This window comes from Talpa europaea (genome assembly GCF_964194135.1).
Source record: "Talpa europaea genome assembly, chromosome: 3".
Taxonomy (NCBI): Eukaryota; Metazoa; Chordata; class Mammalia; order Eulipotyphla; family Talpidae; genus Talpa; species Talpa europaea.
The window spans coordinates 110,190,375-110,218,373 of record NC_140069.1 but is presented as its reverse complement, the minus strand read 5'-3'; the positions used below and the strand labels follow the sequence as shown (position 1 = coordinate 110,218,373).

The 27,999-nt window shown below is 34.5% G+C and overlaps 1 protein-coding gene across 1 annotated transcript in view; it reads right to left on the bottom strand.

Annotated features, from left to right (window-relative positions):
* Positions 1–2,044: 2,044 nt before the first annotated feature.
* Positions 2,045–27,999, bottom strand: part of SEMA3D (semaphorin 3D) — a gene marked incomplete at both ends in the record, with an annotated part of 115,426 nt that continues 89,471 nt past the window's right edge. The window contains 7 exons of the mRNA XM_084229319.1: positions 2,045–2,470; positions 9,802–9,941; positions 14,945–15,009; positions 17,752–17,909; positions 21,316–21,357; positions 22,994–23,082; positions 25,122–25,344. Coding sequence (XP_084085445.1) covers positions 2,045–2,470; positions 9,802–9,941; positions 14,945–15,009; positions 17,752–17,909; positions 21,316–21,357; positions 22,994–23,082; positions 25,122–25,344 — 1,143 coding nt within the window. The remainder of the gene's footprint in view (positions 2,471–9,801; positions 9,942–14,944; positions 15,010–17,751; positions 17,910–21,315; positions 21,358–22,993; positions 23,083–25,121; positions 25,345–27,999) is intronic.

Here is a 27,999-nt window from a genome sequence, read left to right as displayed (position 1 = left end):
TGGTTACAAACACTCCTGTTGTGATATTCAATTAACAGTCTGATCCCTCTACAACTATTATGCATTACTTCTAAAAAGAGTGATTTGTTTTGGTTCACAATTTTTTTACACTACCTTTCTTAAGTTCTTTTTATAGCAAAACATTTACAAATATTTATGACATGCATGTCAGAAGAGGGTTCTTCGGCTCATGTATCTGTGTGACTACTTTGAAATAGGTAAGCAATGTAAGTAAAATGAGTGTCAGATTGAATGTTTTGAAGATAAAAGCTACTCACACATATGATAGTGAACTCTGTAATAAGTTACCCTCTAATCACATGGGTTCTCACAGGTTTTTCATTCAAAGCATGTAGAATGCATGAGAAACGAGCAAAGTCTGTTATTTAGTTTTCTGAAAAGCAGCCTTCCATGTGAGGAAGTGACTAATTTTTCATTTCACACTAAAAAGGGCGTGAAAAGGCAAAACAGAAGAAGGTGAAGGGTTTTGTTTTATAAGAAGGAAAGGTGAATCTTGCTTAAATAGGCAGGAAACATGCCATACATATTCAGAGGAGAAAATCATACTGGAAACATTTGAAAGTGCTAATAAAATATGAAAAATGTTGATGTTAATGGTTTCTTTACATGCAGTAAGTTTATTTATTATTAAATTACTAAAACAGTCTACTTGAATTATAGCATATAATCTCAGAAATGCAAAAGTTTGTGTGAAGAACAGATGTCAAAGAGTTAATTTAACCCTTTCCGTTGTCAACATTTTTGCATTTGTTCTGTTATTCAACAAATATATCTCACCATCACCCACCACTGTGTCTACCTAAACCTATCGCTCTATATGTTTTTTTTCTATTTATTCAAATAAAATCCAATAATCCAATATTCAAGAGAGAATAAAGGCAGTAAATGGAAATAACTTACAGAGTATGATAATTTTTTTTAGAAAAAAGAGAGGAAATGCAAACTGAAATCCCATTGGTTGTAAACAAATTTGTGTTCATTCTTCTCAAGATCCTTCAGGAAATTTACATTTCCTCAGACTTTTGCTAGCAGTTTGCTGGAATCCAGATTCTTTTTTTAAACAGATGGATTACAAATTGGCAGCTAGTTATACCCTAGTGAATAAAGCTACATTACATTTCACCCACTTTATTTGCAATTGTTCTTCCTTTTTATGAGGAAAAGAGTTTTCCCCAAAGCTGGAATTTATGGCTGTCTTTCCTTCTGTCTCTTACAAATCCCATCTGCATGCCTTCCCATTAGGATGCAGCATACATCATGGTGTTTGTCTGATTTTATTAAAATGTTTCCCCATCTCTTATAAAAATATTTATTAAGCAGTCTGTCCCTGTAACGCTCAGTACATATTCTAAAAACAAAGAACTGAGCCCAACTTCTCTCTGTGAACCTGTTACCCTTGACAAGTCAAAAGAAATCCTGGGAGGAGCATTATGCCCTTCAGTAAATCAGTGCTGCCCTACACTAAATGTCACCCCTGTGGTCTGAAAGAAATAATGCACCTCTCGGAATTCCTAAACTGTGCACCAAGAGTTAATGGCTCCCTAGGAATACTTCCACTGATAATATGAATTAGTGTTTTCCCTTCAATCCAGTTCTAAAGTGGAATGATATATTTGTTCATAAGAATACATCGCACAACTGCATGGTAAGCTCCATGCTTAGTGGCCATCCACGGGAATAAAGCACCTTATTAGAACACCAAATTTGAGTCTTGCTTGACTCAATTATTCACATGACATAACAAATTTGAACACTCAGAACATAAAATATTTATAATGTAAAGCCCCTAATTGGGGGATAATTTTTATATTTTGCAGGTCCAGATTTAGTTCATGGAAAACCAGTTCAGATGAATGAATCATTTGCTCTTACTCTGCCATATTCAACCATAGTCTTTTTTAGATTATGGTTCTTGTGCCTTTAGCAGAACTCCATAGAAAACTCTTATGAGTTAGTATGAGAGAGGTACGAAACAGAAGACAGTGTTTTTGCAGATAAAGAACTCTTTTCCTTAAAGAGACAACTACGTGGCCACAGCTCTAGGAAACTCATCCAGGTCTCTGTGATGTCTTCGATTTCTTTTCTTCTTCATTTCCTGCATGTGCTTCCACTTTGGGCCGCCCTTATTTCGCTGTCTCCGCTTCTCTCTGTGCCACATCTGTTCGCAGTACTGGTCCAGGCTGAAGTTTGGGCTGCTAAGGATTTGGATGTAGTCTTTGTATCTCAACCGTGACTCAGCCAACAGATCCTTGACCTGCCCCTCCTCATGCTCTGCCCTCTGGGTATTTTCCATCTGTTCATTCTCAATGACATTCAAAGTCAACTTCACTATGGTGTGGATAAAAGTGTGCTCCTGTGCTTTGCAGTAATACATCCCAGAGTCCTTCTTCTGCAAACTTCGAATCAGTAGCCCGTATTCTGTTTTGATGATCCTTTCATCGGGTTTCAACTGCAGAATTGGAAAAATGTAGGTAATAAATTAAAAACAGAGAGGACTATGAACAACTGAAAACAGGCTACATAGTTTTACTTAGATGCGTCTAAATTATAAGTACCCCTTCTCTCTGTCATCAAGCATAATGCTATCATCGATAGGCTAAGAGGATGAAAAAATTCAACTGACATAATAGCCCCCAAAGACGCGTGTTCGCATCTTATTATGTCACAAACAGGATATTGAACTTGAATTCATGAATTAAACTGAACCCTTGGAAAACAGTTCTACAGATAGGGATGAGAAACTGTGAAAATTAATGAAGTGAAAGTGGAAATTACCAACTGACTTTTTTTTTTACAGAGATTTCAGATACTAATTGATGTTTGAAGAAAACCAATTGGTACCTGAATTTCAGAGCTAAAATGTGACATCGACAGTTACTGTGCAAAAAAAGAGCTTTAGTGCATGCTATTACCTGTAATGGAGAATAAAACAATGATCCCAAAAGAAATGTGCTGTTTTCTACATATCACCAATGAAATGATCTGAATAGCATATGGAAACTGTAAGTGCTGACTTGTTAAAAGCCAGGAGGAAAGGCACGGATACAGCCTTCTGGATGTTAGAGCTGTAACTGAGTAAGACCATGGCTGGAAGGTTAGCAACATTTAAAGCTAAATTTCTCCCTTTTACTATGGATTGAATTTTGATACTGGGTGTACATATGATACTTTAGACTATGTCATTTGTGGAAATATTTGCCATACCTCAGTATACTATAACATAGTAATGTGATTTCAAGTGTGAGAAAGCTCAATGAACAAAAAGAATCTCCTCTAAGACGTGATGGCTCTTTCCCCTTTGAAGTAATAATATCGAAAGACAATTCAAACATTGAAGAATGCCTGGCTCACAATTTGGTATGAATAGCGAACTTATCTTCAATAAAACTAGAGACATGTTTACCGACAAAAGAGCCCTGTTTAATGTGGAGTATTGTTGAGTGGCTCTGCATTAAGTAGAATAACAACAACAACAAAGAAGTCTGGAAGATTTCCCAGTTTACACATCTGCCCCTGTATTGTAGACTTTAAGTTGATGGAAATCAAGGAGGCATAAAGACGGCTAAATTAAATTTATTCACAGTGGGTGGACTACACTCTGCATCTTTATGCGAAAAATATGTAGGAAAAATCCCTTCAATTCTGGAAATATGAGAAAAGGAAAAGAAACATCTCTGGCTACCAGCCCAGTTAACTAACAAGTATATGGCCAACCACCCTCTGTGCCAGAGAAGTGCAGCTGGCGGGGTACCACTTGAGGCCACCAGCAGGTCACAGCTCAGATCCCTGGTTAATGAGCCTGAATGGTCTCCAGTCTTGCTTGTGCTCTACACCATCAGGGTTTTGTTTGTTTCCCTTATTTTGCCCATTTGGTGATTTGGGTGTGTAGTATTTTTTTTTTCTATTGCACTTTTCTCTATTGCCCAGACATTTTAAAATGCTATTGTAATACTCACTAACCTTGAATTCACTTAAACTCTTAGACACCACAGGAGGCTCATGACTAAAATAATTAGGACTTTGAATTGAAAGGATTCTAAAGAGCCGAACTTAAGCAGAGATATCAATCTCAAATTTTACATACCATATATATTTTTGCCTTTAAATAATTTCATTGTAAGGATTATTAAAAAAAAAACCAAATATATCTTAAATCATAACATCCTGTCTCCCTCACCTAGGCTCTGCTTCCTAGGATGACTCATTCATCTTCTGCATTGTTCTCCCATCTATCAAGTTGGGACATAGCATATGGTGTACTGGGGGGTTTAAAAGTAAGGCTCTTTGAAGGTTAAAGTGTGAAGTACTATTAAAAACATTACAGATTATGGCTATGTTGCTGGAGAGGTGCCCTGAATAGCCTATCTTTCTGCAGTCCCTTAATAGATAATGGTCTGTGGTTATTAGTTTGACAATCAAAGTAGGCATCTCCAGATTTCCTTTCCCTAGCTAGTATTTATACTAATGTTTAAACTGCCTTTAATGTGGCTTTTAGAGATTGTCATGTCTCTGACTCATTAGTTATTTTTTTCTTTAATCTCCTGGCAGAAAGAAATTGAGACTTTGATTTTACACATATTATGTGATACTGTATTGTTATTTTTGTTTTACTCTTTTTGCATCCGGTTAATATTGTTTTACTCTGTCTGCTTCCCTTCCCTTCTTTCCAGTCTGCTTCTGTCCCCATAGGACTCAGAGTTTCATAAACACCTGGCATGCCATTACTCCATTGTGTCCCTTCATTACTCCATTGTGGGCCTTCATTCCTCTTTCATGGAATGCTTAAATTTTCTTTGATTTTTTAAATTATATTTTATATATATTTTACATCATTCTTCCTTTTTGTACAAAGTATGCTCTCTCCTCTCAGGTGTAGTCCCCAGAGAATTCCCACCACCAATTCACCCGTGCACCATCACCATTGTCCCTTGTGCCTTTCCATTCCCTGTTCTAATCCCTCTCCCTCCCCCTCCCCTGCAGAATGTCTCTGATTTATAGTTGCCTGTTAATTTTGTTTTTTAATTTATTATAATTTTTTTCCTGATCCCTTATTTGGCTTTTGACCTACAGATGTACAGCGAGCTTTAATAAATTTCTTTCAGGACTTATCTAATGTCTATTAAACCATTAAATGATTTTTTTTCCAGTCTAAAATTTCAAAGATAGGCCTTTAATAATATGGTATCTCTAATAAAATACATTTGATCTGATATATTTTCATAAGATCTTTGCAATTTAGAGATAGAAATCAGTGGTCCAGAATTAAGTGGTTGATAAACATTCGCCTACTTTACCTTTTCATTCTCTCATGATTTCATTCCGTGCAGGCATAGGATGCATTATGCAGACTGTATCTCAGCAGTGAAATGTCAGCACAGTCAATTTAGAAAATTCAGATCCTCTACAAAGAGATAATGTAATCTCTGGCCACTGATTTAAACTCAGGGAATTTTCTCCACTTTAGAGGTGATAAGGAAAAACTGCTCAACCTTACAAATCAAAACCATGCTTGAACTGGGATCTACTATCCATTTTCCTAATGGGAGCAAGGACAATATATTTGGCATTATTAAATGTAGATCTACAGTGAGGGGCGATTCATTTAAAATGAGAAAAGTAACACAGAAGGGACAAAGGACATTTAGGTACTAAGCAGCAGGTAGAGGTCATGGACTTCATTCTCTGATAATAGCAGGCTAATGGTAATGCCTTTGCAGATAATTCACCTGTCAGTTCTTTCATAGCTAAAGCGTTGCACATGTCTTGGAAGTGACGAGGCCTTTCCTCAATAAACACAGAAGCTTATTAAAAATAGTACTGAGAAAACCAGCTCATTATTTAAAAGATTAAATCAATTTATATATCAATCACTCCTGGATTACTATCTTTGAGTAAACACAAATGTAAAATGTAGATTGCAATTTAAAAATAAATCATAAAACAATGAGAAAGACAAATATTTGCTGTTTCACTAGTAAAGGAGTTTCTAAGCATAATAAGTAAGAAATTCAGCTATAAATCAATAGATTTGTGTACATAAGGATATTTTTGTATGCTAGGAACATACAAAAATATTAGAGATGTGAAACAATAAAAAGCTGCTCATATATAACAATAAATTGTTAATATCTATAATATATGAAGAGCTTATAAAATACAATTTTAAATGAATACATCAATGTAAACTAAGCAATGGCAGGTAAAGCAGTTCACCAAACACAATTAAAACCAACAGTTATGAAACATAAGAAGATAAGTTCATATCCACTAATATTAAAATTAAGAGATATTAGCACAATATGGTATTTTGTCACACCAAACTGGTAATGGGCTTCATAAATTATAATATATAATTTTGCCCCTGGAGTTCAGAAAATGTAATACTAGGTGATTTTGATTTCCCATCAATACACAGTTATTTATAAAAGACATAATCATAATGAAACTTTTAATTTACTTATTTTATTACTCAGAATTTGTCTTAAGAGAAAACTAGAGGAAGATTTAGATATAGGAAAGTGGATCACATTTTTAAAAAGAAACCATGTAAATCTTTTTCAAAAGCATGGGGTATCCACCAATGACTATGGAATCAGGACAGGATGATGGAGAACAGGAAAAACATGGCATTACAATTGAATGATACAGTGTAGTGGTTAGTGGGTAATGAAGTGGAATAGATGTCAAAATAGTTATTTGTGTTCTCAATATTTAGTGGCTTCATAGTTCTTTCTAGGTTGATATATTTTCAAAACCATTTATATTTCCTTTATAATGGAAAAAAATACAGACTAACAAATAGAAAAATGCAATTATTTGAAGATATTTAAAAAAATAAATTTCAAGTCCCCAGGACAAAATATTAACCTTGTTGACATAAGGTATTTCCCTTTTTGTTCATTCAGACCTCAAAAGTTCAGCAGATTCTTGGGGACTGTCGATTAACTTGCTTGTTACAGCATAAACATCATCAATTTCAAGAACAGCTTTATAAGAAACTCAGCAGATAACTGACTCATGACCTTCCCAATAGCATCCAACTGTGAAAGAGCTCAGTAAGGAAATGTTCTCCCTCTGGCAGAGAACAACCTGGTGACAGCCTCTGTGCCATGGAAGATCCTGATTCCTCCCTCAGGCTATTTTTGAGAGAAGGAAAGACGCCAAACGGTGACCTTCTTGGTTAAGAGCAAAAGGTATCCTGCTGGGAAAAATGCTTCAACTGTAGTTTGGATTTTGCCCCTTTCCTCAGCTCAGGAAGCAGTATTGCATATCCTGACAACGTGTAACTACCTCTTTACAAAGATAGATGAAATTACTGTTAAAGTATTAGAGCTGAGATACCCTTAAGTAAAATTCAATAAATATACAAGCTCTGCTCCATTGAAATTCACGTGGCATGGTACCATCATAAGTCTATGATATGCTGTTAAAAGCTGCATTAAAGTAATGCATAACATTTTCAGGAACAGGAAAGATGTGAGTGTAATGTAAATAGGCAAATATATCTTTAAAGTGGGAGATCACCTTAAGCAGAGTAACTTGATTTTTAAAAGTTCAGATTAAATTTTCCAGGAAGAAAACTACATTATTAAAAATTATACTTTAATTGAAAGTAAATTATCAAATGTATTAACTATAATACTATAAAATATCATTGAAGCATTTAAAAGTAAAATATTGCAATGTAATAAAATCAAATGTGCAAATTTAAAAAAGCAGATACCACTATGCCAATATTTCTTGAACAAAAAGTAAAGCTTTTATATTTTGAAATGAAATAATACTTCAATATACACTGGTAAAATTGGGGATCTCAAAATAAATATTTATTTTAATTGCAGATATGCCATAATCTGGAACTCATGGATATCAGCAATTTTGAAGAATCAACTTTTATGGAGACATTTAATATTTCTCCTCTTTTCCTTTGATACTAAATATGAAAGGGTCAACATTTTGATAGAAAAATGTATTCTTGTAGATCTTAAGATGAACAGAATAATATCAATTTCTTAATGTAACAGTGGGACACGACTTCAAATCCATCTTTTTTTTTAATGCTTTTTTTTTAAAGATTTATTTTTTATTTATACAAGAACTGGAGTACAGGCCAGAGGCACAGGAGGGTGAGAGAATTCACCAGAGACAGAGTGGGGAGCAGAACAGGCAGACAGACCAAAAACACTGCTGAGGGGAGCAGTGGGTGAGATAGGAGAGGTCTGCCACGCCATGTGGGTCTCTCCCTAGCCAGCCGGGAATCGAACCGGTGCTTCAGAGACTGTGGGACAGCTTCATAGAGCTGCGCTCAACCCACTGTGCCACCAGGGAGGCCCCAAATCCATATTTTAGAATTAAATTATATTCTTTTATTCCAAAGCTTCTCAGTCTCAGCAATACTGACATTTGAGGCTGGATACTATTTGAGTGGAAGGATTGTGCATTGTAGGATGCCTGGCATCCTCCCTTGACTCTACCACTAGCTCCCTCTGCCCATCTGCAGATGTGGCCAAATATGGAGACTTTTTGTAAAACTGCCTGAAGTTGACAACCACTATTGTATACAAATGCTTGACTAGTTACATACATTATTTTAAATATTTATAGACTAATCAAGGAGACTAGTATTTGGAAAACATTTGGTCCAATTCTTTAGATGAGAGATATTGAGGGTTAAAGAAGTTACAATCTTTTCATGAATTCTTAGCAGTCAAGCTGAACACGTGATCAGTGTTATTTTCTATTCCACACAACCTACCTGATAAAGTATCTCAAATTGTGTGTGTGTATGTGTTTCACTCTAGTTAGTAATCCTCTGCCCTGAAATTCCCAAGTTCTCATGTGACTTTCACAGCGACTCTTGAATTTATTTTATTCACATTAGAAAGTTATGGGCCACAAGAGCTCAGTGATATTACCAAACAATGCAGAATCATGATTCAACTTAAGACATATAATTCTGTATCCTGTGTTTATTCCATTACTCACGACAGTGTCTTTATTTTCATATTGAGAACTTTAGAACCTTAGTCTAAATATCACAGCCATTAAATAAAAACACTGCAATTAACCTTTGTTTAATGACATCCAATTAATAGTAATATAAGCTTTCTCAGGCTATTTGAATGCATTAAATTCAGTTATATATATAACCTATGTACCTCACAACATCTTTGTAATATATTGAAATAATACGTATTTGTTAGAAAACGGAAACAGAAAAAAGCCAAAAGACGTCTAATGCATCTATAGCGCATTGTCCTTCTGTTGGTTTAATTTCAGTAAAGAAGAGTGAAAGGGACATATGTCCAGATACTTATTCAGCTTGGCTATATGATATGAAGATAGATATTTCTATTAAATGTAAACAACATATTTCATTGAACCAAATTGAACACAATGTGAGTTAAAATTTAGTTATTGAACTAATGTGGGGAGAAAATGATGTATTTTTGTTGATCAGGGAATTAATTGTTCTAAAATATAGACAGTGAGAAATGAAAATTCGGAAAAGATCATTACTTTTTAAAAAAGTTTAATTTGCATTTACATGTTTTTATTAGTATATTTTTATTAAATTGGTCTATTAAATTCAAAGGTAACAAAGGCATTTTTACCTTTTTTGTTAGCAAAGTACAAACTACTCTTTTCCTTTTTATCAAATAGTGATGAGAGGCTCATATAGCCTCTCTTTTTTATTTAAGATGTACATCTCTCACAACCAAAACTTAACTTTTATACTATTCCCCTCCAGGTAAGTATTCTTTCATGATTATAACTTACCTCTTCTCGATGTTCATCACCTAGCCGCTGGATATACCATTTAATAGATGCTTGTTGGGATTTAGGTATACATTCCAGAAAGGTTGAATTAAATTCAATGCCAAAAATCACCTTTTCATCAGCAGTTTCATGACTAATGCCTAGAAAGCAAACATGGAATAGGAGATTAACCTTGACCTGCTTTTAAAAGCAATAGGAAAATAGACTGATTTAGAACAGATGCCATGGGGAAAAGATTCATACACATTATTAAAGAGAAAGGAAATTCATGTTATAATATTGCTACCTAAGAGTCAAATATTATCTAATAGATTGATTTTTAAAACTCTATCCATGCATTGCAATTTATAATCTTTCATCATTATATTAACTATTTGGAACTGATATTTTTTTTAAGAATTCACCAGATCTAAAATTTACCAGATCTAAAATATTTAGTCTCTGTCTCTGAGTTTAACTGAATAAACCTTTAGCATCTTACAATGTTTTTCATTTTCAAAGTTTCATTTAAAACCTTTTCATTTGTATAAAAATATAACCTAATTTGTAAATTTTTCTAAAACCTTTGGAGAGAAATTTTATCATGAATTGGTTCACATGGCTGACCATATAACATTAATACATTTTTATGAACTTTTTTAATTGAAGTAATATTGTACAATAACATATGTTTCAGATGTGCATCATTGAGAATCAATATGTCATAAAAGTACAATGGTTTATATTTGAAGTTTTCTAATGATAATAAGCTAAATGAGCTAATGCTCAAAATCTGGACTTTATCTCATTGTACAACAAAAATATTCTCTCCTGTTCAAAGATGAATATTTCCACCCACATGCATTTTGCTGTAAGATAGTTAATGAAATGCTAAAGGAGCAGTGTCTCAGACACCTTATTCTCGTAAATCAACTGCACCATCTGAAATATATTCCATCCTGAGTAGCCAAAGGCTGTGTCCCATGTGTGATCTAAGATCTGTAGCTCACATTTGATCAAATAAAGAATGATGGCTTCTCGGCTTAGCCCAACATGTACTTTTTCATCATATATTCAGATGTCTCAATTTTGCACATGGGCCTACTTAGCGTTTAGGCATAAACCAAAGAGTAAAGCTTAAGGGACCTAAATGCATCCTAAATCTGAGCATACAAAATTATCAGCATGAATGCACAAACATCCAATAGTTAGGCTTCTTTTCAAGAAATTTCTTTTGAAACTATTGTGTTTTATCAGCAATGATTAAGCCAAACATTCTGACACCATTTTGAATTAACCTAGACTAACCTTCAAAAATTCCCTTTGAAAACTGTGATGTGTTCACTATCTCTGTTAATTCAAAAGGCTGCAAACAAAATGTGTGTTTCATTTTTGAGTTTCAAATTCCTTAATTTTAAATCTAAAAAACATACATTTATACATGTACATATACATATATTACTAATTGCTATTAATTTTCAAAGGTGCAGAAGTTATATACAATAATGTGTTAAAATCGTCATAAGAATATCTACTTATTATTTGTAAAATAATTTGAAGATAATATCTAAATCTTTGAGAGCATAACCACAATGTTTTTCATAGTGAAATGCCTAGAATATTTCTTTATAATAAATAAATGACATATCATCGAAATCATGTAGTATTTACTGAAGCAAGATTAGATGCATCCGACATTGTTAAACAGCACATCTGCATGCATTACTGATTTTAGTCCATTAATAATCATGCAGTGTCACAGCATATAACAAAGCAATGAACAAAGAGAGTAAGGAAGGATGAAAATCATCTATTTGTGCCAATTATTCAAGACTTGATTACTAAGTAAACTGCAATACATTTTTATGGTATATTATAAGCCTCCTTTTTTCTTTACTACAAACTATTGTTCATACCCCACCCCTTCTCTCTCTTAAGGTTATAAACTGTTTAGTGTGTAAATACCTTTATGGTCTCTACTTTTGACTCCCACAATTGATTTCCTATCTCTGGATTTTCCTAATCCAATCAGCAATCTACACAGGTGTCACCTGACTTTATTTTTAAAATTGATTTTTCTTAGAAATATTAGTTTTTTTCACCTACATGTACTCCACAGAATAACAAGGGAACATTACAAGTTTAACCCAACCTATGTGAGGTCTTTCTGATTTTAATTATTGCTACTTCACCTACTCTTATCAAATTTGATTTTCTCCTCAAGGCACAACTCAAACGTTATTCTTCGAGAGTCCTTCCCTTTACCTATGTATTATACAAACATCTCTGCATGCAGTCACACTGGCATTGTCTTATGGGCTGAGGATATACTGGTAAATGTGACAGGCAAATTCACTGCCCTCAGGAATCTTTTTCTAGTGACAGAGACCAAACAATCAACTGAATGAATAAGTAAAGAAGAGTGTATTTTGATCTCTCATCATTATGCACTGAAAATAAAAAGCAAGCAAATTAAGAAATACAGGGCAGGGCAGGGAGAAAGGTATTTCAAATCAGAGTGTTGGGAAAAATGTCTCTGAGAAATTAAAATATTAAGCTTAGGGTAAAATAAGCTCCAGGTGAAGCTGGAGTCATGTGGACATCTGAAGAGCTAAGATCTGCAGGTACAGAGGAAACAATATAAATATATTTGAGGAAGGAACCAGATTGGTGCTTTTGAAATACTGTTAGCCAGTAATCAGGCCAACCAATGTGGTTAAGAGAGGTCCTGGGAATATATTAGGAACCAGGTCAAATAGAGTCTTGGAGACCATGACAAAAGCTGTGGATTTTTTTTTTTCTAAAATGTTATTGAAAGATTTTGAGTAAGACATGATTTGAATGAAGTTTTTTGGAAAGATTACTCTGGTTACTGAGTGAGGTATAGACAAAAGGCAGGCAAGCATGGGATACCAGACCCTTGGCAACTAGAGATCTGGTAGCTTCAGTTAGACTGACATGCACCTAGGTGATGAGAAGTAGTAGAGTTATGGTCATAGAGGCAAAAAACATACTGAAATGTCAGTGATAGGATGTAAAAGAAAGAGAAGAATAAAAAAAGATGATGCCTAGAATAAAAAGATGCTTTGGACCTAGGAAGTTGGGTGAATGGTGGTGCTATTTTTTAATGTGGGAATATCTGTAGCACAAAATAAGTCTTGGAGGAGACAAGAAGAATTCTTTCTCAGAGAGATTATGAGAGGCTTTTTAGGTGTGGAATAGGGGTACCTGAGTAAGCATCTAAAAATACAAGTCTAGCACATAGAAGAGAATTTAGAACTGGACTATGGATTTGGGAATCAAAATGCCTCTAATAGTACTAGAACTGACGGTATTAGGGAGTGAATAGGCAAAGAATGTATATTTAAGTGGTTAGTGAAAAGGAAAGTTGGGAACACTCAGAAGGAGCAGCCTATAAGGTAAAAGGAAAATCAGAAGGATGTGGCACGATGAAGGATGTGGTGAGATGGGACACCATCTCTGAAAACAAGCAGCCCTGATTCATAGTGCCTGCTGATTTTCTTCGTGTAAAAAAAAAAAAAATTCAGCCACTGTGGCTGATTCAAGATACCAATAGTTTAAAAACATTTCACAAAATTCCTAAATAATAAGCAATCAGGTCTCATGAGGCCATAAAGAACATGGAAGTCAAGAAAAGAAAGTGTTTTGAGGAGGAGGGAGTTAGAGATTAAGTAAAAATAAAAACTGAAAACTCGCCATTAGATTTTGCAAAGAGGAAATTGCTGGTAACCTTGACCAACGTGGATACAGTAGATTGATGATACTGGTTAGAAAACACGGTGTGCAATGGGCTATAACAGGAATGGGACATGGTGAAATGGAAACAATAATTTTGAGTGCCGTTGGCAGAAACTGTGCTTTATATCACTTTGTTTGTAACCTTTATCTGACATAGCATATGTCTTACTTCTTTTTCTATTTACTGTCTTCTTGCTCACCCAACCACACTTGAATATAAATTGTATGGATATACAGATTGTCTTCTCTTTTGCTCATCAGTGTATACTCAATACCTACAACAGTCCCTGGCACATCTTACATGGACATGTGAAAACCATGTACATATTGCACACAGGAAATAACACTAAGTAAAACATGATATGACACTATGTCACCTGCACATTAGAATGAGAAGTCAAGCATATTATTCTGGACCAGAGCTTTTTTTCCCCATGAATTATAAATAATTGTTTTGTTTTTTAAATTAAGAAAGCACTTGTGGGCCACTAGTTATAGTCTATAAAGTTTGGGTCATTGATTCGATGCTGGGATGGTTACCAACGATATGATGAAAGGAAGGCAGTGCTTTCCTCCCGCCAGTTGTATGTGTGCATTTGTGTGTGTGCACATATGCATATATTTTCTATCTGAAGGTAGAGCTTTGGGGAAGTTATGCAATTCCCAAATAAATACTTTCATTGATTTTTTGTTATCAAACTCACTCAACAGATCTGTCTCAGTTCTATACTCTGGCCCTCACAGACTTAGTCATCTAAGATTTCCCATTCTGTTTCATTTTCTCTGAATAAAACAGTCTCTGGTGATCTTTCTTTTTGCTACATTCCCATATCACTAATTATGTTTTATGACATCTCCCCAAAGAATCGTAAGATCTTAAGTTTCTCTGTCTCAAAAAATACCCAAATAATTATATGCACATGGAAGTCACTTAATAAATATTTACTGACTGAATGAATACATGCATTAATAAATGAAAACAAATAATGCATAGGCTACCTCAAATATCTTTCTAACAAGTACCTACACTTTATTCAGACTTTTCTGGGAGGGCCTCTTTGAGTTTATACCAAGTGGTCCATATATTATGAACTATATCTTGTTTTATTTCTAATAGCAGTTTTCAAAATTTACAAGGACATAAAAAGGTGGGGGCAGGAGAATATAGCAATTTTTAAAGACATGTGAAACAAATAATAATGTAACATAATGATGTAACAAAGGATTATTCACTTAGGCATACAGACAGGTTTGAGTTATAAAATCTCCCATTGCTTTTCCAGAACATAAGCATTACACAAAATGAGTTCTTCCTATATAATAGGTGTTTCAAGTTATATAATAAAAAGATACAAAGATTAGGCTATAAGTCTTAAATGGAAGAGCATATAAAACCTATACTTACTGTCTTCTATGTCCCAGCACTGGGTGATTGGGTCTCCGTACTTTACATCTTGGCGTCTAGCTCGCCTAAGAAAAAGGGGTTGCACTGTTTAGAACTTCATCCACGACCACAGGAAGTCACAAGCCCTGCCTCCAATACAGTGGCTGTGGCTGAAGGAGAGCTTTGTCTTCCAGGTTTACTTCAGGTCAATGTTCTAATCACTCTAACATTAACTCAAATACTACTACTAGTAGAGTTCTGATAGAACAAACACTATTGGAAATAAAATAATCTGTATTTTATTTACCTTCCAAATTTTTTTTTCTCTTTTGACAACGAATTCAACACAATAGATTGAACACAAATTTAATCCATGTTTTCCATACATTAAAAAGTGGGTAATACTCCCTCCCTTCTTTTTTAGTCACTGGGAAATACGAAAGAACTTTAGGTAGTGGTTAGGAAAGTACATAAATACAAAGTTCCTTATAATACAAAGCTTTATCATTACATATATTTGATTAAGCAACTAGTTAAATACTGTCACTTGAAATAGAAAAACAGCTTGATATAGTAGGAATGTTTAGGTGATTCCTATCTGCTGATACATAGTCACATTGTTTTTCTGATAGCAGTGATGATCATTGTAATGATGATAATAATACAATGGCTTCGTTCATTCTCACATATTTTCTTTAAGGAAAAAATAGCAACTTTGTATAAAAAAGAAAAAAACCTACCAAACTAAGTCAAATAAATCTTATACTTTTAGAGACTCTATTTTCATTTGCCTCATCAGTGATCACAGATGTCATAGTAAAGCTGCCACAGTATCCTGAATGTTCCTTAAAGACAATGCTGGCTAGGTGACAACCCTGTACAGGATTCACCTATCCTACATATTTTTTGGTTCACACGGACATTGTATTACATAGGGTAAAGCATCACAGTGGTATGTCTGTAAGATCAGAGATACAGTCTTGGGAACACAAGAAAAAATTATGACAGTATAAGGTACATTAGGTCAAGAATGTTTTTAAATCTTGGTTTCTTAAAGAACAGGGTCAATTCATCAAACTGAAGGTTCATTACCAACTAATGAGCATTCCTGCTTTTTAGCTTCTAGAAGAGTATTCTATGATGAGTATATACTTGGCCAAAAACTGAAACAAAATGTTGGGGGCTTTTTACTTTCAACTTGTAATAGAGTATCTCCTCACCCATGATTCAGAGACTTAAGGGATTATAAAATGTGTTCTTATTTTAAGTGCTATCTTCTATCATACTATACAGTCATTCTGTAATTGTAATTAGATAAACCAATAAAATTTCAAAAAGTGCATATATAGTAGTATACTAACATATGCTCACCTGTTACCTTACTTTGTTAGCAAATACCTAAATATTTAAAAAATACTACAGATAACTGGTTGGAATTTTACCTAGAGAAAAGTACACTTTGATAAACACATTAGAAAGAATTATTACTATAAATGCCACATTTTTAAAGATAAGTAAATCATAATATATTGAGCCAGCCTCAGTCATATTGATGGGTACTCAGGTTGTGTCTAGTAATCTTGCTATGGAAAAGACTGATGAAATAAAAATCTTTGAAAAAATAATGCTATGGTACTTTTGCCCAGGTGAGTGCAGAATCAATTCCCAGCTAGAAATTTTTAGTTCAAAATATCATTATTTTTAAGAGCACACAAAGCATTGCACTACAAACAGCAGGGCAACATTTTGATGTGTAAATATACCTAAGTAGTAATAATTTACCAAGTGAAATTATTATAGCAAAAGTAAAATTATACTGAGGCACCACAGATACCATAGACTACATATAATCCACACAATTACAATCTTTATACAATTTTTGCAAAACAGTAAGCACAGGTATATACATATTTAGAAATAACATAGAATAAGGGAGGGATGTAACAGGGTAAAGAAATAAAGAAAATCAAACTTTCAACAATGTTAAACATAGATGAGGAGATGAATATAAATAATTTAGCAGAATTTTTAAAAGTTCAATATTTCCAATTTTCAACATTCTATTTTATCCTCCTTCAAAATGCAGTTTTATGTAAAACTATAGAATAAAATTTTATTTTATTAAGTGTTCATTTTCTTGAGGTAACATTGGTTTTCAACACTGTATATGACTTACAGGGTATAGTTCATATCTATTCAGTTGTATGTTAGCACACCACACCCAGCACCAAAGCACCAGTAATCTTCCACTATAGTACTGGGCCCCTTCCTCCTTTGCTCCCTGTTCCCCAACCTTCCCTTTCGAGAGTCTCAATTCTACAGTCAGACTGCTAGGATTTGTTTTGATTTACTTTTGTTGTTTTGTTTCTTTTTATTCCACATTAGAGTGGAATCACCCAGTATTTGTCTTTCTCCTTCTGATTTATTTCACTTAGCCAGCAATTCCATACTAGGTATCTACTGGAGAAGGCAAAACACTAATTCAAAAGGACACGGACACACACACACACACACTCCTATGCCATGTCAGCACTATTTTTAATAATCATGTTATGGAAACAATCTAAGAGTCCAATAACAGATCAGTGCATAAAGATGTGGTTTATATACACCATGTAATATATTTTGACATAAGAAAAAATCTTGCCATTTCCACACAATATGGATGGAACTGGAGGGAATTATGCAAAACAATATTTTATTTTAATATTCCTGCCACAGATCACATTTTCCATATATTTTCTCTTTAAGTTATAAAACAAGTTGTTTGTATAAAGTATTGACAGTGTAGAAAATAAGGCTGCATATTAACTTGATGTGCCTCTTACCTTTTTGAAGTAGGTGCATATCGAGAGCATGCATTTCCATCCCAGGCACAGTAGGGGTCTCTGGCGAGACAACAGTCTGCACAAGCTTTCCCATAAGTGTCGCATCTGTGCAAGGAGAGCTGAGCCAATCCATCTCGGGAACCAATGTACAATTGTTGCTGCAAATCAAGCAAAGCAAATGAATTAGAAGCATCTTTCAGACTAGTCTTAAGAACTTCCCTTCCTTGAATACCATATCACAAATCTAAATCACTCTTGCTCAGTGTCCAGCCCACTGTAAACACTTTAGATACACACAACCAAGAAGAGTAAGGTAAGTCAATCAGTTTCACCCCTGGCAGAATGGTGGTTTCACTATGTTAATAATGAAATGGATGACATTCTAAAGAGTCACAGTAACTTTGGCAGTAATATAAGAAGGTCAAAAAAGCCAGCTGCTAGACTGAGGAATTAAGATGTCAAATTCTTTCTCAAACATTGAAGACACACATTGGTAGATTATATCAAGCACAGGTGCTCTGCGTGCAATACTTATGGTCTTCTCCTGCCATGTCTTCTCACATGAGAGATGGCTGAGAAGAGATTTACAAACTTTCCTGTGGTTTTAATTAACCATTTCATTTGCTAATGAAGAACTGATCCATGAAGGGAAATTGGTTGTAAGTGGAAATATAAGTATTTGGTATCACTGTGAAGAAATATTGAGACTTAAGGAATGCCACATCACAAATGAAAGGCAGATACTGAAGTAGCTAACTGAAAAAATTGCATTTTGAAGATGAGTCTTGAAAATAATGTCCACTCCCTATAAGTACACTGCTTGGCAGTGAGTGGGGAAGAAAGGCAGAGGAATAATACAACTGAATAACCACAGTCTGTTGTCTTCAAAGACTCATGGTCATCTCTAAAGGGCCATATCAATCTTTAAATGGAGAGGAAAAAAATCAGAAATAAACATGACCATAAGTAACACACACTCATTTATAGACATTTGCCTTACATCTCATCAATCCATTAAACAGTTGTGTAAGACTCTCTGGTTACTAAGTGCAATGTATACAGCTTAGTATTTGTTTTATCTAAATTCTCTGTAATGTTTGAAACTAAATTCTCTGTAATGCTTGAGACTAAGGACCACATCGTTCTTGAAATCCTCTTCACTTTTTCCTGTTCTTCCTCCTTGCTTCTGCCTAAGACTTCTGTCTCCTTTGATGATTCTTTCCTGTGCATTAAATGTTGGGTTTCCCTCTTTTCTAGCCCAATTCCTTTACACTTCTGATTGTACAAAGACTCTGCATCTTAGAAACAACATAAATGTGGACAGACTGATTGCTCTGAACCTACTCCTCCCCATGCCAGTCTCCCAAGACACAAAGCAGGGAGTTGTCTTTGTAGCTTCTTCCTCTCACATTCAGCGTATCACCAATCTTTTGCATTCTCTCACATAGAGCTCTCCAATCTATTTTCCTCCTCTCTGTCTCCACTGCCACTGCTTCTGTTTTAGTCCTTATCATTTCTTTCTGGGATTACTTGTAAATAACCTTGGCTTCAGTCTTGTTCCTCAGCAATCCCCACCTCTACCCCAGGACTCAATCCATCTACTTCACTGCCATGCCAGACTGGGCTTTAAAAAAAAAAAAAAAAGTTAGATCACCCTGTTGCTTAAAACCCTTAGTGGTTTTCATTGCCCTTAAATGAAACTGTTAAAATCCTTAGGACAACACATAAAGATTTGCCCAGTCTTGCTCTGTCTTACTTCCCCAGATTTGTTTCTAACCTCAGTCCTGTGGAGCGCACATGTGCCCTTTGCTCTAAATCTATAGAATCTTATTAGGATATGCTAAGGTCTCTCGCTCTCACACCTTTTCAAATGTTCTCTCTTTGTACACAGCATAAGCTTCCTTATCCCACCACCCACCTCCTTTTTTATGTATCCGGCTAACTGCAATATCCTTCCTAGCTCAGGTTACTTGTCTCTTCTTTTAGCTATCTTCCCCCGTTTGCTCTGGCTCTCTTTTATGCTACTTCCTCTCTGCTGTCTCCCCAGTAAATGTTTCCACTGTTGCTCTGTATAGTTAGCATGCTTGTTGAGTCCCAGCTCCACCATGAACTTCTGGAGGCTAAGCACTGTATCCCTCATTCATTTCAGTATCGTCTAAGGACAGAGTAGGCCTTAAAGAAGTAAATATTAAATGGAGTAAACAAATTAATGGAAACAATCTGAGGAATAAACCTATGTAGATGTTTCCCCTAATAATCCCTGTGCCATACTATACATAGCAAATGAGGACAAGTTCAGTAACATCTGCATGTTGAACATGTTCTTCATCACATGACTTTCATAAATCTTAGGGGTACCTATAAAAACAGTAATTTAAGCCTGAATCACCAGAATTAACTGGGATTAAAAATATCATTTCCAGAATTGTGAAATCATATTAAATATTGTTATTAGCTACCATTTAAATTTACTTCAAACCTAAAATGTATCTGCTCTCTGTCTGGAATTTCACATGCAGCATCTTATTTAATAGGAGTATATCATTCTTCTAACTTTACATAAGGAAGTAGATTCTGGGAGACAGATACTATGTGGTTGGTAGGAGTCAAATGTTAGTTAAATGCCTAACATTTAACACCACAGTCTATAGTGTAACTTCTCCATGCCCTGATTGAAAGACATTATAAATGATTAGGGCTGGCATGCTACGTGATTTTCTCATGGCCTTGACAAAAAGCCATCCTTATGAGATGAGGAAATGTGAGCTCAATGTTCAAGAGGCAATGGAAAGGGCCTCCCAGGTGGTGCAGCGGTTGAGCGCTGGGTTGCTAAGCTGCCCGCAGCCTCTACAGCAGGGTTTCGATCCCCAGCTGCTCCCTGGCCCCTGGAGGAGGGTCCCACATGGCACGCAGACCTCTCCTGCCGCCCGCTGCTCCCCTCAGCAGTGTACTTTGGTCCTCCTGCCTGCTCTGCTCCCCGCTCTGGCTCTGGTGAATTCTCTCACCCTCCCGCACTTCTGACTGTACCCAGTGCTTGTATAAATAAATAAATAAATAAATAAATAAATCTTTAAAAAAAAAAAGAGGCAATGGAAAGGGAGGCTATATCATTCAATTAATAAAATATGGCCCCATTCCTAAGGCAAGGGTAAATAAAAATGGCCTCTAGTCAGTTATAAAAAAAAAATCAATTTATAAAAGAAACAATAATCTAGAGTTTTTTTATTACCTGTAACTTTCAATTTCAACAGATTTTCCAAAAGTGAACTTTGATTCTAGCAATTTATTGCTTTTGTGGTTCATTTTTACACAAAAATAGAGAAGTACCTGTTTTAAAAAATAATTCTCACTTTGAAACATATTATGGTTGTCACAGGGACTAGAGGGCAGGGGACAGGCAGGAGGGAGAAGGGGAAAGAAAAGGATAAGGCACTGGCATAGGAGTTGTGGTGGAGGGTGAGTGAAGCAAGTGCACTATAGAGGTATGAAAATGTGCCCCCATGGATTTACACATATGTAAAGTGACAAAGCAATACAATTTCAGGGGGAAAAAAATCAAAGTACCTGCTTTAAAGACAACTCCATGTTCAAGATGATTGATGAATGCTGCAAATAGAAGTTAAACATTAGTAAAGATAATCGTTAACTGTCTTTTATACTAGCCAATAGATACTTTATCAGCACCAGAGATTATGGAAGTAAACATCAAGGCTCTATATATAGGTGAGAAAAGACTCTTAATGTTTATTATTTCCTTTCAACATGTAGTAACTCCACTGGAATAGAAATGATCAGAATAGTTAAGTCTCTTATTAAAGGAATACTACCTAAATATATAAGGAAACACTCTTCATTGAAAATCATTCCCAGTTACCCACAGGTTTCTTCTTCTAAATCTGCTTATCTTAACTGCTTCCATATAATTCAAAGTAGTGTTGACAAGAACATCTCCATAATTATTTATTACTTCTTTCTGCTCTTACTTAGGTAGGTAGTTCAAAAACTTATTCAAGTAGCTGAGTTCTGAAAAGTTATAATGCTCCTTGAGGATGACCATTTCTTTATGGAACATTACAAGATACTTATGCATGTGATTTGATGATATGAACTAGGGCATTCTTATCTGCTGAAAGTATGGCTCTGTGAATACAATGTAAAATCAGAAACATGAACACAAATGCTACCATACTACAAGGGATGGAATGTTTCACCAGCCAACATTCACTAATCAACAAACCATAGTAGATGTCAAAAATTTAAGAAAATATATTGAAGAAAAATTTTACAGAAAGTTCTGTCTAAAAGTGTTTTTGTTATGAATTAAGAAAACAAGTTTGTTATTTAATTTTAGCAGTGAAATTCAAATAATTTCTCTTGATCATTAACACCACTGACTTTCTTTTGGGCCTTTATATTAATAGTCAGATTTGACACTGGATTCTCCCTTAGAAACTACCCAAGATTTTGGTATATACCACATAGCATCTGTCCTTATGAACTCCTTGACTACTACTGCCATCACGATATAAACAGGATCCTATATAAAACTCAGCATGTTAATTAATTTGAGTCCTTCACAGTGGAGGACTCTAGTCCCTTTTGAGGCAATAAATATTTAGTTGGAAACAGTCCATTTTAATAAACTGTCTCAAGAAAAATGTTATAAAAGGCACAGTTCTTCTATGAAATGCAAATGTATGTCTAATATTATTTTCATAATTCCTCAATTGCATTGAGGATCTACAAACACAATACAAATTCACTGTTAGAAGTCAAAGACATTCCGCAAATCTGAATAATTTGGTGAGTGAGGGGAGTTTGGCATTCACGAAGATGTACAATCATGGAAATCTTTTCATTACATTTCCTTATAGAAAAGCAAGGACATATGATTTACACACTCTTCCAATTTTCTCAAATTCAATTGAGGAAAAATTGAAAAAGCAAAATGCATGAAATGAAAAAAAGCAGTTGGATAGTCAAAGTGACCTCAGGCTTTCATCTACCGTGGCAATTTGTCTGAGTATATGCTTAGAGAAGGAGTGGAAACACCAGAAGCCCCAAAATTCAGTGATATTTTACAAGGGAGGGTTTATCCCATTCTCAGCTGCTTTTCCATTGCATAAGATAATTGCCAATAAAGAATTAATTGCAAAGATTCCTTCCGAAAAACTAATGATGTTCAAGATCAAGGACTGCTCACTGTCATCATCTTTTCTCCCAGAACCATGCACAGTCTTACCTTGAATACCTGCAGCTCCTCTAGCACTACCTCTTCCATATTCCACTTCTCCTTTGATATGCTGACAACTTTTAGAACTGTTCCAATATCTGAAAAAATACAGTATCTATGACCATGCTGTTTCTATGTTATAGTTTACTTTTAAGTATATTCCTAGCAACCCCTACATTGCTTCCTTCATTTTTCTTTAAATGCTTCTCAAGAAATCACATTAAATAAATTAGAAGATGTAAGAAATGAGGTATATGATTTTCACTTCCTGAAATATAACTTTTGGCCATAAAACTCATTTTTATAAAGACAACATTAAAAACCACATGTATGTAGTATATTCTCAAAAATAAAGAAAAAATCTATACTAACACAGAAGTAGATATCTCCTTTATTTAAGTACTGGTTGAAATGATAAAAAAAGGGAGATGACATTTTTAACCTAATTTAAAAAGTTAAAATATATTCAAATAAATTCACTCTCAAAAGAGATATTTGCTTAGTGTTATAGCCAATTCAGATTGAAAGACAAGATATATGTATTTAATAATATTAATTAAGGAAGAGAAACCACTAAAGCTATCTACATGTAAAATTTATAGCTCACTTATCAAATGTATTTCACTTACAGAAATCTTATGAGCTAGGAACTAAATTTTGTTTAAAGTTTTCTTTGTTCAATTTAAAAGGTTCATAATACAATTTCAAAATTGATGCTGAGAAAAATGCCTTAGTTATATTACAGTTTCTTAAGGTGGCATAGTTCATAGAAAGACAAGCAAAGGAGAATTTTAAACAAAGGAAAAATATCCCATTTGGAAATTAACTTATACAAAATAGACACTTTCAAACTTCTGAACCCTAAGGTTATAGTATTAATAGTGTATGGTAATGATCCTGCACAAAAGTCTAAATTATTAAATTTTGTTTTTAAATGACTGCAGTATCTTTGAAAAATATTAAATATACATTTTCCAAATGTCACACTGAAAATCTATCCATCTAGCTTACTTTCCTCATAATTTTTCTCAGTAAAAGTTGGGTAGTACCACCTAGTGGCTGAATGGCACTAATGACATTAAAATGTTAAATACCTAGGAGTGAGGTAGGCAGTGAAAATTAAATGCCAAACTCACTGGTATTAGTGACAAATTATTTCAAGTTTTGATACTTAAACAGTTATCTCTGAAGTCTAGGGAATTTCATTTATTTTCTTGGGTTTCAATATTGCCATCTGCCATATAATCAGTTTTGACAACTGGTGTTCTTGACACTCTGAGTCTGTTACACACACTTCCTAATAAACATAACTCCTATAAATTATTCTCTTTTTTTTTGCACTTCTAAAAATGTCCTTTTCTTGAAAACCCATTTGTCTCTATTTCAGTGTGCAATTTTATTCATTAAATAGCATAACACTGTTTAGGATATAGTGCTTTCATTTTAATAATACAAATTAGCTGTAATGCCATTAGAAATCACAAGAAATCATTAGGTAATACATTTCCTTACTTTGATATGTGCTAGTTATGCCATATATCTTTTTGGGAGTAAACATTTTTAACCATTTTATAATTACTGAGTTGACAGACAAAGATAAATAATCAGGTTCTAATAACAAGAGTGATAATCCCCCAAATTCAATAACAGAAAAAATAATCTCTAAAAGTTTCTACTTAAATATCTTTACAAGTAATGCTTAATTTTTTTTGAAATCCATCTGAAGTCAACTAAGTCAGTGATTCTCAAAAGTGGGTGAGTAGATTCTTTGAGAGTTTATCAGATATTTACAGAATGAGGGAAAAGTGAAATTGAAATATAGAAACATTACTGTGCCCTACTTGTTTAATTTTACTCAAAGTCATTCAATAAATATGTGTTTAGGATCTAATTTATAGTGGGAAAACTAAGTCATAAGCTATAACCTATTTTGAAATCTCAAATATAAGTGGAGGCTGAGAGATATTTCTGATTGTGAATCAAAAGCATGTTCTATGAAATTTTAAGAAATACTTAGGTTTTACCTAATAGGCTTTAGCACTAATTACTCGTTTTGATTTTGACTAATGACTTTTCATAGTGTAGATTATCTTTGTAAAATTCCTTTGAAAGAAAGCATAATCTAGTCAAAGCATACCTGTTCCAAGAAACATAACATCATATTGGCCATCTTCTGCAACGACGTGATCCACCACTATCTGTGTCAGTCTATAATCCACATTGATTCGCTTGAATGTCGGTCCTCCGGCCACTGGATATACTGATTTATACATTACGGGATGCCGCTTTATAAAACTGATGACATCATCTGGAAAATCTCGGGTGGATTTAATCAGTGGGTCATAGGTTTTGCTTGGACACTGAAAATAAGAGACGAAAGAGTACATTGTTGGTGCACCTGATAAATTTCCACTTCCATAAAGTTTTTAAAGGTTTTTCATTATTACTATTTAAGGATTAGTCAACAGAATCAATACGGAATCACGTGTACTTGTAAATAAATGAAGTTTACTTAAATATATTTCAATCCAGTCTTATATCTCAAAATATTTTCTAAATTATGTCTGTCTACATTTTATAGATTCTACAGAAAGCTCTTTTCTTATGAAAACGGTTAGACACATGAAATTTGTGTTGAAATAATTATGGAAAGAGTGATCTATAAACAATGGAATAAATGAGAAGCCATTATTTTCAGTTTTCTTTAATTAATTTTAGATTTCAGTTCTAAAAGAGGATTATTAAAAATAAGGTGGAACAAAACACATCATTAAAATTACTTGTAAGAGATTCAATACTTTGACATTATAATTATGTAGCTTTTTGTAACGCCATGAAAATTATACTGTTAACAATTCAACAATTCTTTCCCTAAAGGATGTACGGAAAACCCCTCGGGGAATTTTTCACTTCTGTTTAAAATTGCTGCTTCTATGCCTGCCGGTGTCCATCTACTCACTAGTTAGCCTACCCTGCCCCCTGCTGGTAACAGTATGCTTTCCCCCTATTTTTAACATCCCTGTTTTTAGGCAAGTTGGAAACATCATCTCCACTGAACGGAGACATTTAGGGAGGCACTACATCATTGATAGAATGTTGGTGAAGGCTCCCTGCCCTACTCAGCAAGCATTCAGGACAATCTCTCTCCACGGAAGATACTGGAACTCTTGTATCTAAAGATACTAGAGCTACGCACAATATATGACCCTGTTCTTACATTTTATACCAATAGGTCATACATAATAGCTCACTAAATTATCTTTCACAATTATATGTTTTATCTTAGAAATCAATATTTTCATTGTATCTATTTATTTGTCTCAGGTCTGCACCAAATAGATTACAGAACAGTAATTACTTAGCATATTTTAAACTGAAGGTTGATCTAAAAAATGTAGGTCTGTGTATTCAGTCATTGTTTCTAGAACTTAGCTTTCAGCCAAGTAGAATCTGTCAATCGGATAATGGGAGGAACCTTCTATTAAACAGATTAAGCAGCGACTCAAAATGGATATGGAGCTCAAATGGTACAAAGCTCTTACCCAATTATAGGTTACAAGTTTGAGGCTCAAAGACCATTCATAGTGGGATCATAGCTTATAATGCCTGTGGTACAATCTGTTGGTCGATCATTAAAATCAAAGCAAAAGCAAGATTTTTTCCCCTGCATTACATTTTTTTCAAACAGTCCTTTAACTGAAGAAAAAAAATCTCTTTGATTTGGTAACTGTGCTTATGCAATAGCCAAAATTTCCAAAGAAATAATAACATGGCATTCAAGCTATAACTTTTGATATGAATTTTTTAAATAATAGGAATTTTAATGTGAGGAATTATAGATGAAAGAAGATACAAATATTTAGCGAAGAAACAAATACAACAATTTTCCTCAATTCTCACCTTTGACAAAATGGTTTAAGTGCAATAAAATCTAAGAAAAAAAAAAAGAGAGAAGGGAAGCCTGCTTTCTATTGACTAATATAACATGATCTTTGAAAATTTATTTTTTCTTATGGCATGCAGCCCGTGTTTGAATAAGATCTTTATCCTCTGGGTGGCCATGCGTGATCTTTCAGGTCTGACTCTTTTCTATGCTTTCACAAATGAAAGTGATTTGGTAGAATTACTCCCTGAGGTGCAGGATAGTACAGTTTGAACCAAATATTGTTATTTTAGTACATTGAAACCACTGGCATTTTCCTTTGATATTGATATCACATAGCTATGTAGTACAGAGATCTAAAAATAAATTGAGATGCCAAACAACGTATTTAGGTAAAGAAGGAGAGAAAAATTCTATAAGGGAAAAAAAGAAAGGGTTAGAAAATGCTACCATTAAAACAAATGATCATATTCAATTGCTGATTTTCCTTCAAGAAGGCCTAGAAAAAATTTTCCCACTGCAGCTATATATCCCAGGTACTAAAAATAAAGTGAATTTTCTCTGTATGTATGCATTTTAGTATCTACTGGTAATCACAGTGCATGTGAATATACCACAGAGGATCATTAATTTCTGCCTCCCGCTTTCTAGTATTTGCCTGCTTCCACCACTTTAGCTTCTGTGACTGTAGGACTGTAGGGAATAAATCAAGGAACTTATCTGTGTTTCCATATACTATTTTGAAAAACTTTGAGATAGCTAAAGCATTGAGGAAAGACACAAAGGAGGGTGATTCCAACACTTTACAATGTCAGTATCTCGCTGGAGGCAATACAGGCGCAGGAGGAGAAATGAGACCTGTCTAGGCAAACCCTGAGATGAAAGGGTAAATCCAATAGCAACAAGCCCTGCTTCAGCGCCTATCTCCAGTGGCTGGCTGCCACTGCCGGGTAGGTGTGATCATGTTATGCTTGGCAGATCTGTGTGTTTGTCTAAGGCCTTTAGTAGTGCAGTGGGAAGCAATGGATAAGAGGAGAAAAATGGTTTTTATCCAATGAGAGAACATTGCCCCTTGGCTGGGCACCAGGCAGCTGTTAAAAGTTTTCTCCCTCTGCTGCTTCAGGCTATTCTC